The 12,061-nt window shown below is 46.5% G+C and overlaps 1 protein-coding gene across 1 annotated transcript in view; it reads left to right on the top strand.

The window, feature by feature from the left end:
* Window positions 1–11,893, top strand: part of LOC102537108 (guanylate cyclase 2G-like) — a 40,910-nt gene extending 29,017 nt beyond the window's left edge. Inside the window, 9 exon segments of the mRNA XM_072972405.1 lie at window positions 4,809–4,937; window positions 5,827–6,019; window positions 7,793–7,967; window positions 9,144–9,242; window positions 10,453–10,487; window positions 10,489–10,523; window positions 10,525–10,549; window positions 11,790–11,826; window positions 11,829–11,893. Of these exon segments, the coding sequence (XP_072828506.1) occupies window positions 4,809–4,937; window positions 5,827–6,019; window positions 7,793–7,967; window positions 9,144–9,242; window positions 10,453–10,487; window positions 10,489–10,523; window positions 10,525–10,549; window positions 11,790–11,826; window positions 11,829–11,893 (793 nt within the window).
* The last annotated feature ends 168 nt before the right edge of the window (window positions 11,894–12,061 follow it).

The raw sequence follows: 12,061 nt of genomic DNA, 5'->3' as shown, positions 1-12,061 counted from the left end.
TTTACAATCTATTCCTTTTAAAAAATTTTTTTTAAATTCATATTCTTCTTTAAATTAGAAGACAAATTGCAGTTTGGTTACAAAAAAAATTTTGAGGAACTCAGAACTATGTAATTTATTCTGTAACAGCAGCCAAAGCAATCTTGTTAGAAAATGGATCAGATCTGGTCACTTCTCTACTCAAAACTCTCCCCTGACTTTCATGTGGGTCATGAAAACTAAGTCCTTACTGTGTCCTGTGAGATCACTGAAGGCCTCTAATGTGGTCTCTGTGACTTGACAAATGACCACAAGCTTGCTGGCTTGAAACAATAGAAATGTATTCTCTCACAGTTCTGGAGGCCAGAAGTCCAAAATCAAGGTCTAGCCGGGCCGAGCTCCCTCTAGAAGCTCTAGGGAAGACCCGTTCTTCGCCTGGGCTGGCTGCCCCAGCATGCCTGGGCTCATGGCCACGTAGCTCCAGTCTCTGCCACCATCTTCACTTTGCCGCCTCCTCTGTATCCATCTCCACTATATGTCTCTTAATTTTTTTTCCATGATTAAAGCTTTATTTAGTTTACATCTCTATTTCTTCGCACCCTCCGAGGGTAACATAATTGTTGAGTATGTCTCCAATGAAAGTGAACCGAATCCCGTAGAGAACACAACAGTTTTCCTCTTAGTGGAAACTGCCACACTGGATGTGTAATTTTCATATTTGAAAATTTGGGGAATCTAAATAAAGTAAGTCTTTAAGGTTATACAAGCACCCCCTTTTACCGTAGACTTTCGGTGAATAGATTTTGTTTTCAATGGACCTAGTCAGTGCCGATACCTTAGCAAAGAATTACACCCAAGCTTACAGTTGCATCAGCTTATCTGAAACATAAAACATGCAGACTGACTTTCGTTCTGTATGTGATAACATTGGAAGGAATGTATGTCCCTAATGAGGACACTTGTCATTGGGTTAGGGTCCACTCAGATAATCTAAGATAATCTTCTCAACCCCAGATACTTAATTATGTATGCAAACCCCCTTTTTTTTTCAAATAAGCTCACATTCACAGGTTCTGCGGATTAGGACGTGGACATATCTCTTTGGGACCACTGTTCAGCTGCTGCATCTTCCTAATTGCATCTCCCATGCCTTGCTCTTTTCAGTCTCACTGGCCACCTTTATGTGCCCCCCACATGCCACACACACTCTCACCCCAGAGCCTCTGCACAGGCTGTCCCCTCTGCCTGGGCGTCTCTGACCTCATATTTGTATGTACAGATTGGCCTCATTCTTTCTTTAGGACTGCAAAATTTAAGAATATGTCAGGTATCATTGATTGATAGACATTTTGATTGTTTTCCATTTTATGCTGTTACCAATTGCAGTCAGCAGCCTTGTATCTTTGTGGACATGTGCAAATATTTCTTCAGGCTAGATCTCTGTTTATGAAATTGAAGAGATAAACGTATTTTAAACATACTTAAAGTATTTAATAAATGGTGCCCAGTTGCCCACTTACAAAAGGTATGTTCAGGCTTGTCTTTTTGCCAGGTTGCCTCGTAACACATTTTATGGGGGAATTAAGGGCAAAAGCAATTGGAGATGAAGCAGAATGTTATCAAGATAGATTTTAAAAAAAGAATAATGGGTGTAATCCCCAGAACTGTTGGTTTCCACTTTGGCTGTACATTGGAATTACCTGGGGAACTCTGAAAACTCCTGTTGCTTAGATCTTAGCCTCAGAGAATCTGTCATTGGTCTGGGGTGCAGCCTGGCCATCAGGGTTTTTAAAGTTCCCCAGGTGATGTTAACGTGCAGTTTGGGCTGAGAACCACTATCTTGGAGGGAGGATAGAGGGGTGTGTGTGTGTCAGTTTCCTTGTAAACCCAGCCCCTCTGACTTTTTTCCTCTGTTGGCCTTGCCTCCCATTTCTAGCCCATCCCCAGAGGCCTATCCCAGGGCTCCTCTTTAGAGCCTCATGCACTCCTGGAGACTTGTTCAAGTCAGGAGTCTTTCTGAGTGTACTAGTTGCTTTGAAACCAGATTCTGGTTTCCAGTTTACGGCTAAATGAAGCAGAGGTGAGACTGATCCCATGAGGTTAATCCCAAATGCAGGTGCATCTAAATTTGGAACCTAGCATCTAGACAGGTCTGCCCAGGCAGGACCCCATCTGCCCTTGCTCAGCTCAGCTGCCATCTGATCATTCCAACTGGGGTGGGGGAGGGGTGGGAAGACCGGACAGTCGGTGTATTTCCCCCTCACTGTGGTCCTCTGCTGACCAAGGTGAATGAGAGCCACTACAGGGGACTGTGGATACACGGCACTGCAACCAGGAAAAATAGAATGTGCACCTATTTTACAGACAAGCACACTCTTTCATTAACTTCTCAAACATCCCTGCAAACAATCCAGGTGCTAGAAACAGTAAATATTGATTCTCTGTGCGCCCTAGACCAGTGGTTCTGAAACGTTTTAGCAGGCATCATCACCCGGGGGGCTGGTTGAAACACAGACTTGCTGGGTCCCATCCTCAGAGTTCCTGACTCAGAGGGGCTGGAGTCAGGTCTGAGAATCTGCATTTCTCCCAAGTTCCCAGGTGATGTTGAAGAGCCGCGGTGTGGGAAGCACTGCCTGGCATGCTCCCTGGACCTGCAGAAGCAGCATCACCTGGGAACTTGTAAGGAATGCAAATTTCAGCCCCACTCCAGACCTTTCTGAAATGGAAACGGGGAGCTGGTCAGGATCTGTGCCCTAATTAGCTCCCCCAGGCGATTCTGATGCCTGCTAATGTCTGAGGCTTGGTTTCTCCTTTTCCTATACTGTCCTCAAGAGAGAAGTCACCGTGTGAAGGCTCCACTTAAGGAGTGGGGAGTTGCTCCATCCTTTGAATGGAGAAATACCTGCGTAAATTATTGGGCATTTCTCTCTCCTGGAGATTTGTCTATTCTCTCCCATTTATTTATTTATTCAATTACTTATTCAAGTATACTGTATTTCTATATTATATTTAGATGTAATTTATTATATAGTTATTTTATGTTTGAGGTTATATCTAATACTGCTTTATTTTGTTGCTCGAGTTGTTTTATCTGCAATCATTTAATTTCACTTGGTTTCTGGGTACTTTTGACATATACCCATTGCTGAGTTTTGTTTTGTGCTTCCTAACTTTCTGGTAGCATGAGACACTTCAGCCTCATCTTGTGTTTTCCCTGCCCCAGTGCTAGAATGGGCTGTGTCTCTAAGAAGCCCTGGCTCCTTCATTGGAGAATGAACACCTGGACGCTAGGTGTGCTTGCTGCTGCTGGGATGCTGTTGCCTCTAGCCCCTCGCAGTGGACAGAGCAAGAAAACGTGTGTGTGTGTGTGTGTGTGTGTACCAACCCATATGGATACACACATTCATATCTCTATATCTGCCCATCTGTGTCTATATTAAGCTAAACATGAGTTCCTGTTGACATCTCCAATGTCGTTATCACATGGTTCATTTATTTCAGTCTCTACCCACCCCCCATTGCTTATCTGTAACCACCCGTTCCAACAGTGAGAATCCTGGCTCCCACCACCTGCCATCCCTTTACTTATTTGTTCAGTCCCAGTCTATGTGTGCAGTAGTTTCCCAGTAGTTCATCTGTTCCCCCGTGAGAGGCAATTTTACCAACGAGAGTCCAGTGATGATGAGTCGTTCCTTTCGCCTTTGGTCACTTCAGAACTGGCTTAAGTCGGCACTTTACCCCCATCCCCGTCTGCGAGGTCATATTGTACGTTTGTAATACAGTTAGATTTGTTTATCACAGTCTGCACATCTCAAGCTCACAGGGCTGGTAAAGGAGTGCGGTGCTACAAGCAGAGTGGTAAATTCTCCCTTTATTTCATAAATGATACAGAAATGGCTCAGACAAGGGTCCTTTCATTGCCCTCCTCTGTCCATTCCAGATGCCACTGATCAATCAAGGCTGTCTTTCCCAGGGAGTTTTGACATGGCCTCAGAATCTTTTTCAAACCAGCATTCGAAGGGTTATGACTAATGCATTGGGACTGGAGGGTGAAACAAAAAACTACTCACCGACTGTAGAGTGGTTGTGGACTGAAATTATTCAAGCCTCTTGAACACTTGTCTGGATAGTATCTTGCCCCCACATCACGGTATTTGTGCCATCTTTTGACCTTTGAACGTATGAGGGCACAGCCATTCAGAAGGAGCTTGAGTTGACAGGAGGCCTGGGCTGGGAGTCAGGGCATCTCCCCCTAATCTGGCCGTGTCACTATACATTTCTTAACACAGCAGCCCATGTATTCTGTGTTTTCCACATCAAAATGGTTTTAAATCATGTCTCTTGGGTTGGTCATAACTTTTTACTTAGAACACAGGGCCCCCAATATGAAGGAAAGTCTTATTTCCTGTGCAAGCCCCAGTGTCCTCATCTGAAAGATGAAGAATTTTAATGATTTCTCTGAAGACCCTTCTAAAACAAGAGCCTATAGGATGAGTGCCCGCTGGGGGCCAGGCATGGCCCGACTGCTCATTATCTCCCCAAACCTTCAGAAGAACCCTGCGAGCTGTGTATTATTATCCTCACTCCCCAGATGAAGGAACTGAGGCTTAAAAGAATGCAGGGTGCAGTTCAAGATCACAGGGCTGGTAACGGACGTCCTGCCACGCGGCCTCACAGCCATCGCCATCACCCTGCTGCCCATTAACAACGCCTAAGCAGGAAACCTCAGGGTCAAGACATGTTGTCTTAGAATGTGTACTTGGAAGTTGTACTCCATTGTGGCCCTACAGTTCTTGGAAAAAGACGTAAATCTCTGGGTTCTTTTAAAGCCACATGAGTGTACTAGACAGTATGGTGAACAAGCTGGAAGCGTACGCCAGTCACCTGGAGGAGGTGACCAACCAGCTGGTGGCCGAGAAGAGGAAGGTGGATCGGCTTCTGTCCACAGTGCTGCCCGTGTATTCCAAAGTAGAGGAACCTGGAAGCAACACCATCACTATCTCAGGAGCCTCCCCCTCTCCCCCATGGGGAGAATATTTCCTTTGTTCTTTTCCTAAGAGTACATTAGGTTCTTCTAAAATAAGTCAAGCGTTTCAGGTGTAATTTGGTACACCTTGTAAAGGAAGATAGAGGCAAATGCCCTGGAATCCGCAGAATGTAGGTTGTTTACATGGAATATGGTTGATGCAGCAACAGGAAGAGACCATGAGATGGCGCTCCAGTCCCATGAATCCAGTTACTTGCTAAGTATTTCAGGTGATATGTCAGTCCAAATCCTTTGCACAATACCACGTGTACTCATAACTTCAGATTCAAAACTTGCTCTCTTTTTGGCTCTGTTATCACCTGTGCGCTCTCTGAACAACTGGCAGAAGCACCTGCTGTTAAGATTCCTGCACCCTTCTTATGTGTCTTGACAAAGAACCGGGGTTGGGGATTTGAATGTATTAATGTGAGATTGGTTGATTGAAGCAAAAATACTGACTTATGGACTGCTGAGTGCTTACATTTGCTTCCACATTTGCATACTGAGTCTTTATAATCACACTATAACTGATAGGGAAAAATGAAATGCCCTCAGGGAGAAAATCTTTTTGAAAAAGAAAATCTTTTATGTGACCCACTTCTCCCCCCTCCTCTAATTTATACCCACCAGTTAAAATATCTCTTTAGAGAAAACACAGGGGGAGAAATGGGTGTCAAAAGAATCCGTCTAGACGATGGATTTGGTTAACCAGAAACCTAACCCACGAAAGCAAAAAGATCTACCAGGGAGACTTCATAGGGGTCTGTAGGGACAAGATGAACAAGACACTGTTCAAAAATGATCCTGTTCTCTCGTTTCAGCTTCGCTGGAGAACAGCTCAGAGCTGGAAAGTCCATGGAACCGGAGCATTTTGAGTCTGTGACGATCTTTTTCTTGGACATTGCTGGATTCCCAAAACTCTGTCCTCTCAGCTCCCCCTTGCAAGTCGTCAAGCTCCTTAATGAGCTGTACAGTGTGTTTGATCACAGCGTTAAAGCTCCCGATGTGTATAAGGTGAGACGCCTGGTTCCCGAGTTGTGGGGCTACACGTGCTCCTTGTAGGCTGGCTCCCGGGCACGAGTGGGGATGACCCCAGATCTAGATGTCAGCCAGCAGGAAGGCTCCTTTTCAGGCTGGCAGTCTATCTCAATTCATGGCAGAAACTCCATGTTTCGTTCCTGTTTGTTTTCTTGGAAAAGGGCTTGATTGATGACAGGTATATGTGCTTGTCAAGAATCATCAGTTGTTCCCTCTGTTTCCTTCCATTATTTTGTCTCTCAGTAAACACATTTCTAAAATGGGCATTGACCTTCTACTGGCTAATTCCTCCAGCTCCCTCCTAAATACACATTTATTCACATTCAGAGAGGCTCATGTTTACTCTCCTTTAAAGGTTGTCTTTGGATCTTGTGTGAGTCTCACTTCTGTTACCATGATCCTTAGCGATTTGGGTGAAACTCATCCCTGAAGCTGAGACCGCCAGACTCATCGTTAAGACCAGACAACCACCACCTGCCCAGTGCTCTTCTGGGGAGGTAGGAACAGGGTCACGTGGAGTGGAAAATGAATTTTAGTGGGAAGAATAGCAAAAATATAGGCAAATTTGGCTTTGTTCATTGGTGGTGATGATGCCACTTTATGTGTTTTCTGACTTTTCAGTTGGGGCCCAATCAAGAGTCCAGGGAGCCTGTGTTCGCACATACGTGGTGGGCAGCCACAAGTGCACCAGCTCCGACCATGACTGCAGGGCTCTGCCTGTGGCTGTGGGGCCAGGAAGACTTGGGACAGTGTAGTCATGTCCTCAGTGACACATCCTCAATGGTTATCCCCCAGAGTTCCCCAAAGATGTTGCCTCTGTCCGAGGGTGAAAGGAAGGATCGTATGGATGGTCTCAGAGAGCAGATCACATTCACCCAGCGGAAAATGGAAGCTGCTCTACTTAGAAGAGCCCCCTCTGGGATTTCCTCTTAGTGTTTTCCTCTCAGTTATGTTTTGCATGAATGAGTGCTAAAATCAGTTTGTATTACTAAAGGGCATGCTCATGGTGAAGAGAGCTAGCCTAGAAGCAGTTGGACTTGTGCACTTGTTGATTTGGGGTAATCTCAGGGTCACAGGGAAACAGACATGTCCTTCCTTATTGTCGCTAAATGCCTAAAATTCCACCTTCACCACATCATCTTTGGATTCTGCTGATATGCAAATGTATCTGGAAAAGGCTGTAACTTTAAGCTCACATTTGCCATTTTCATTAATTCTCATTCATTGTGAATGAAGGATCTGAGAGCTGATTTTATTCGGAGGATTGGGAAAGAGGAGGACAGATCAGGCAGATACATACATTTATACATGTTTTGTATAATGTATACATACGTATAAATGTATACAAGGGCCCTTGTGTGGGGTGAGGATATTTCACATTGGGTAAGATGGAGTCCCCTTGATGGAGCCAGGAGTTCCCTCAAGATTTACCCCATTAGTCCACTGCTGCCTGTCTAACTGGTTTTGAACTTGGGTTGAGGAAATATGGTCACCACCGCTATCAGATTGCAAAGGAGAAAGCAGTGACTGCGGGGAGGAGGGCTCAGGGAAGGAAGGCTTTGTGGAAGAACCGGGACAAGAGCAGGAGCTTGAGTTGGGACTTGGTTGGAATGGAGGTCAGGGAGTGTGACCCTTCAAGGATGAGGCCTCAAAGCAGGATCAGTAATGAGAGGCCTTGCTCTGACCCCCACCCCCAGCCCCAGCCTCCCTCATGAAGCACACAAGATGACTTTGTTGCTTTATTTTCAGGTGGAAAGCATTGGAGATGCGTACATGATGGGCAGTGGACTTCCCATCCACAATGGAACCCAACATGTGGGTGAGATTGCCACGATGTCCTTGCACTTCCTAAGTGCCACCATCCACTTCCAGATTGGGCACATGCCTGAGGAAAAGCTTAAGCTTCGGATTGGCCTCCACACAGGCAGGTAGCACCAATGGCAGGAGGCCTTAAGGACCAGATATGGCGGCTGGTAGTTGTAAATTCACATCCTAGGTCTGAGGTTTTAGGGTCCCCGAAAGCGAATGGTAACATCTTCAGGGGACATAAAAGATGGATTCGTCTTTGCATGTGTGTTTCTAGCTAACTGGATTGCTTGGTAACCACAAGAACACGTAAAGACTCCAAGGTGTTGAAGCCAAATAAGGAGGAACCCCCAAACCAGGAAAGTTACATTAACTAGGATGGTTATATCTGTCTGCTTTCCCTCCGTGCCTCTGCTTCGGATGCCCTCTGATGTCTTCTGTGCTCGTCAGGTTCACGGGCATGTGACTTGTACAGAAAGTGACCTGCACTTGCTTGAGTGCTATCCTGCACTGTTTTGAAATTCTTGATAATTTTTGAATGAAAGGTCCCTTATTTGCATGTCAGACTGGGCCCTGCAAATTATGTAGCCAGACCTGCTCCTACCTATCCCCCACAGCTGAACTAAAATAAAACCTGGCCCCTAACCAGAATTAATCACTCCCATGTTTGTGCCACTGTTGCTTTGTTTATATCTCCAGTGCGTGAATAACATTGTCATTAATTTCTGTCTTCGTCAGCTTCGTTGTTACAACAAAATACCAGAGACTGACTTAAGCAACAGGCATTTCTCACAGTTCTGGTGGCTGGAAAGCCTAAGGTCAGGATTCTACCATGGCTGGGCTCTGGGGAAGCCCTCTTCCCAGCTTGCAGATGGCTGCCTTCTGGCTGCGTCCTCATGTGGTGGAGAGAGAGGACTCTAGTGTCTCTTCCTCCTCTTATAAGAGTACTAATCCCATCATAAGAGCCCTGCTCTCATGACCTCATCTAAACCCAATTGCCACCCAAAGGCCCCGCCTCCTAAGACCATCATATTGAGGTTGGAGCTTCAACATGTGTATTGGGGGCCGGCCGGGCGGGGGACACAAACATTCAGTCCATAACAATTGATTATGTTGCTTTCCACCAGAAGTCTGTGGACTCTGTAGTTTGCCTCATTGTAAACCCTGAGATCTGTTGCCAAGTTTTGCCCCTAAAGGGTACTTTACAGATACTTACTGAATGCCATTTGTTGACCTGATGTGCAGCGCGGAGTCTGCCGCTTGGGAAATGTGGACTGGCCATTTCCCCTTGCAGGTCCGGTGGTGGCTGGCGTGGTGGGAATCGCCACGCCCAGATACTGTCTGTTTGGAGACACAGTGAACGTGGCACCCAGAGTGGAGAGCAGCAGTTTGCGTTTGTGTCATTTACAGCACTTCGCAAGCACAGTCTCTCTGTCCCGCCAGCCCCCGTCTTTAACCAGAGTATTTGTAGAAGAGTCATTTGCACTTTGTCCACTGTTTTCCATCTGGAGGATAAGACCATTGTCCACTCCAGACAGTGCTGGTCACAAGCTTCGTAGTTGGGGTTTTGCCCTGTGCCTTCGATGGAGCCTTGTAAACACATGTATCAGCCTTATTCCAAGACTTCCCATGCTAAACAGTCAGGTAGTCATTTAATAAGATAATTTAAATGAAGAGTAGGAGTTGGCAGACTATCTGAGCAGGGCCAGACAGTATAGATATTTTAGGCCACAGTCTCTCTTGCAGCTACTTAACTCTTGATGTAGTGTGAAAGCAGCAATTTGTAATATGTAAGTGAGGAGTGTGTTTCTGTTCTAATAAAACTTTATTGGCAAACATAGGTGGTAGGCATGATTTGGCCTATAGGCGGTAATTTGCTCAGCCTTAATGTATAGGATAGTTTGGGGAATGTCAAAGAAATCTATGGCCAGGTACTCCAAAGGAGACCAGATGCTTTTGCTTTAGAGTGATTTTATTGCATTGATTATCACTAGACATATATGCAATTTATCAGCTGGAAAAAATACTCAGAGATTTAAGTTTTGAAAAATTTAGGTTTACATTCTTTTGAATTTGTAAATTTTCTGCAATGCATTAAAAAAAAACATCTTTTCCCCTCTTTTTATGTTGTTATCTAAGTTAATCAGCCAAGTTGCAAATCCAGGTTTAAACATCTCTCTTATCTTGTAAGTAAAGATTTTAAAAATAAATTATGAACATGGAACTTAAGTTGCAGTTCTGGTTACAGTTGAGATTTTCAGTGATGTTGTCCCAGCTCTGGTACCATCCCAGGGAGCCTAGCTGATCCCCATCCAGGGGGAACACCAACTTGCATATGGAATCAGTTCTGTCTTCTGTTTCTAAGTGGAACATGTTAAAGCTTGGGCAGCACCCTGCAGCATCTGGGCAAAGCCTGAATGGTTGGGCGTCCCAGCCCACATGTCCCAGACGTCAGAGAAGTTGTCTGCGATTTGCTTAATGAGAGGTGCTGGCAGTCTGAGGACCTGAGCAGTGCAGAGTTCCCTCTCCGCAGCAGCCCCCGCCCCACTGACATGCATATGAAAGTCACGGCCGAGGTGGTAACTGTCACTGCTTTCTGGCAGCGCTCCGAATTCACGAACTCACATCTCTCAGACCATGCAGGTGTCCTGCTGGCACTGGGAGGCTACGATTTGCAAGAGAGGCATCATTCCAGTCAAGGTCAGACCAGGCGGACTGCGCCCCACCTGCCCCGTTTGGGTCCCTGGAGGAGATGTTGAGGAACTTGACTGAATGAGTGAATCTCCCCACCGTGGTTTGTGGAGACCACCAAGGCCCACGTGGAGGCTCTCATGACTGCCAGGTTGTCTTCCTCCAGAGGGGACAGTGCAGTTCCCTCAAAGGGTCGAATGTGGAACCTGTGACAAAAAACACACCTCGGCTCCCACCTAGACCAACCTCCTGTGCGATGCCGCCTTTCTGTTTGCCACAGCGGCCTCCTGGCTTCTGCTTGAACACCCCAGTCTGGTCTCCCACGCAAAGCAGCAGCAAACACAAGCCCAGGGGTTATAATGCCCATGTTCCTCTGTGCCCCTTCCCCCAGGTCTTAAGTACCCACGTGGAAGGGGCAGAGCCCCTTGGTTGGGGGCCCTTGGACCTCACCTCTACACATTTAAATACCTCTTCCCTTTCCCTCTGCCCTCTTTTCCACCTTGGCTTTCAGTCTGTGTGAAACATACCATGATACCTTCTCATCTCTCTGGTAAACGTGCTCTTTCTTGGGGAGGGGGCGGTGCTTCTCTTGACACTTTCTCAAGGACATCTTGGAGATGCTTACAGTGGGCGTGGTGGGTGGTTGCACTGACACTGGGAGTTTGAGGGGGTGCGGGGTGGGGTCCCAGGGAAAGGAGTGAAAGGGAGGGGGTGGCATCAGCTCCTGCGGAGCCTGGCCCTGGCATGATGTATTTGATCAGCTGACTTCAAGTAAGAGGAAGACTTTTCTCGTAGGCAGCAGGGTAGACCTCGCTGTGGATCCCTCCCACTACTCATTTCTGTCTGGCTTGGGGGCTTGGTTTTACCAGCTGTGAAATGGGAGTGGTGAGAATGCTGTTCTCAAAAGGTGAACGTGAGGGTTGATGGTGAACGTTGTGTGTTTCACCTGCTGCCCCACTCTTAGTAAGAGCTCAGTACATTTTATTATTATAAAAATAAGGGGTTTTTGGGGGGAAGAAACTTTAGTCTCCCCTGGCCCTCACCCCCTAGGCCATCGCTGACGGTCCCCCTGGGCTTATCAACAAAGCCCCAGGAAATCGTCACAATCTCACCTGTAAAGAGGCTTTTCCTTCACCGAGGCAGCTCCTGCCTCGTTGTGACTACAAAGTGCTTTCTCAGTAAGCGAGCCCGGGGACCCGGGGCCACGCTTCACAGGCGGCCTCACCAGCACTCTCTCTGCTTCCCACAGGGCAAAGGAGAACAGACAACTTTCTGGTTGAAAGGCAAGAAGGCTTCACAATTCCACTCCCCAAATTTACTGAGGAAGAAGCTCACATCCCAGAGATTGTCTGAGGTGAGTATTTTCTTTAAAAATGTTTGTGGGGTTCCATAAAATTCTGTGTGGTGCGTTAAATATCCCATTTAGAGGGTGTAGTTCCGGGGCATTGAGTCAGTCTCCCAGTAGGGGGCGCCATCGAGCTGGCCTCCTCTTCTCACCCCAGAGGCCTGTGGCCTGGAGCA

This window comes from Vicugna pacos, chromosome 11, assembly GCF_048564905.1.
Source record: "Vicugna pacos chromosome 11, VicPac4, whole genome shotgun sequence".
NCBI lineage: Eukaryota > Metazoa > Chordata > Mammalia > Artiodactyla > Camelidae > Vicugna > Vicugna pacos.
Note: the sequence above shows the minus strand (reverse complement) of the source record. Positions and strands in the feature narration are given on the sequence as shown.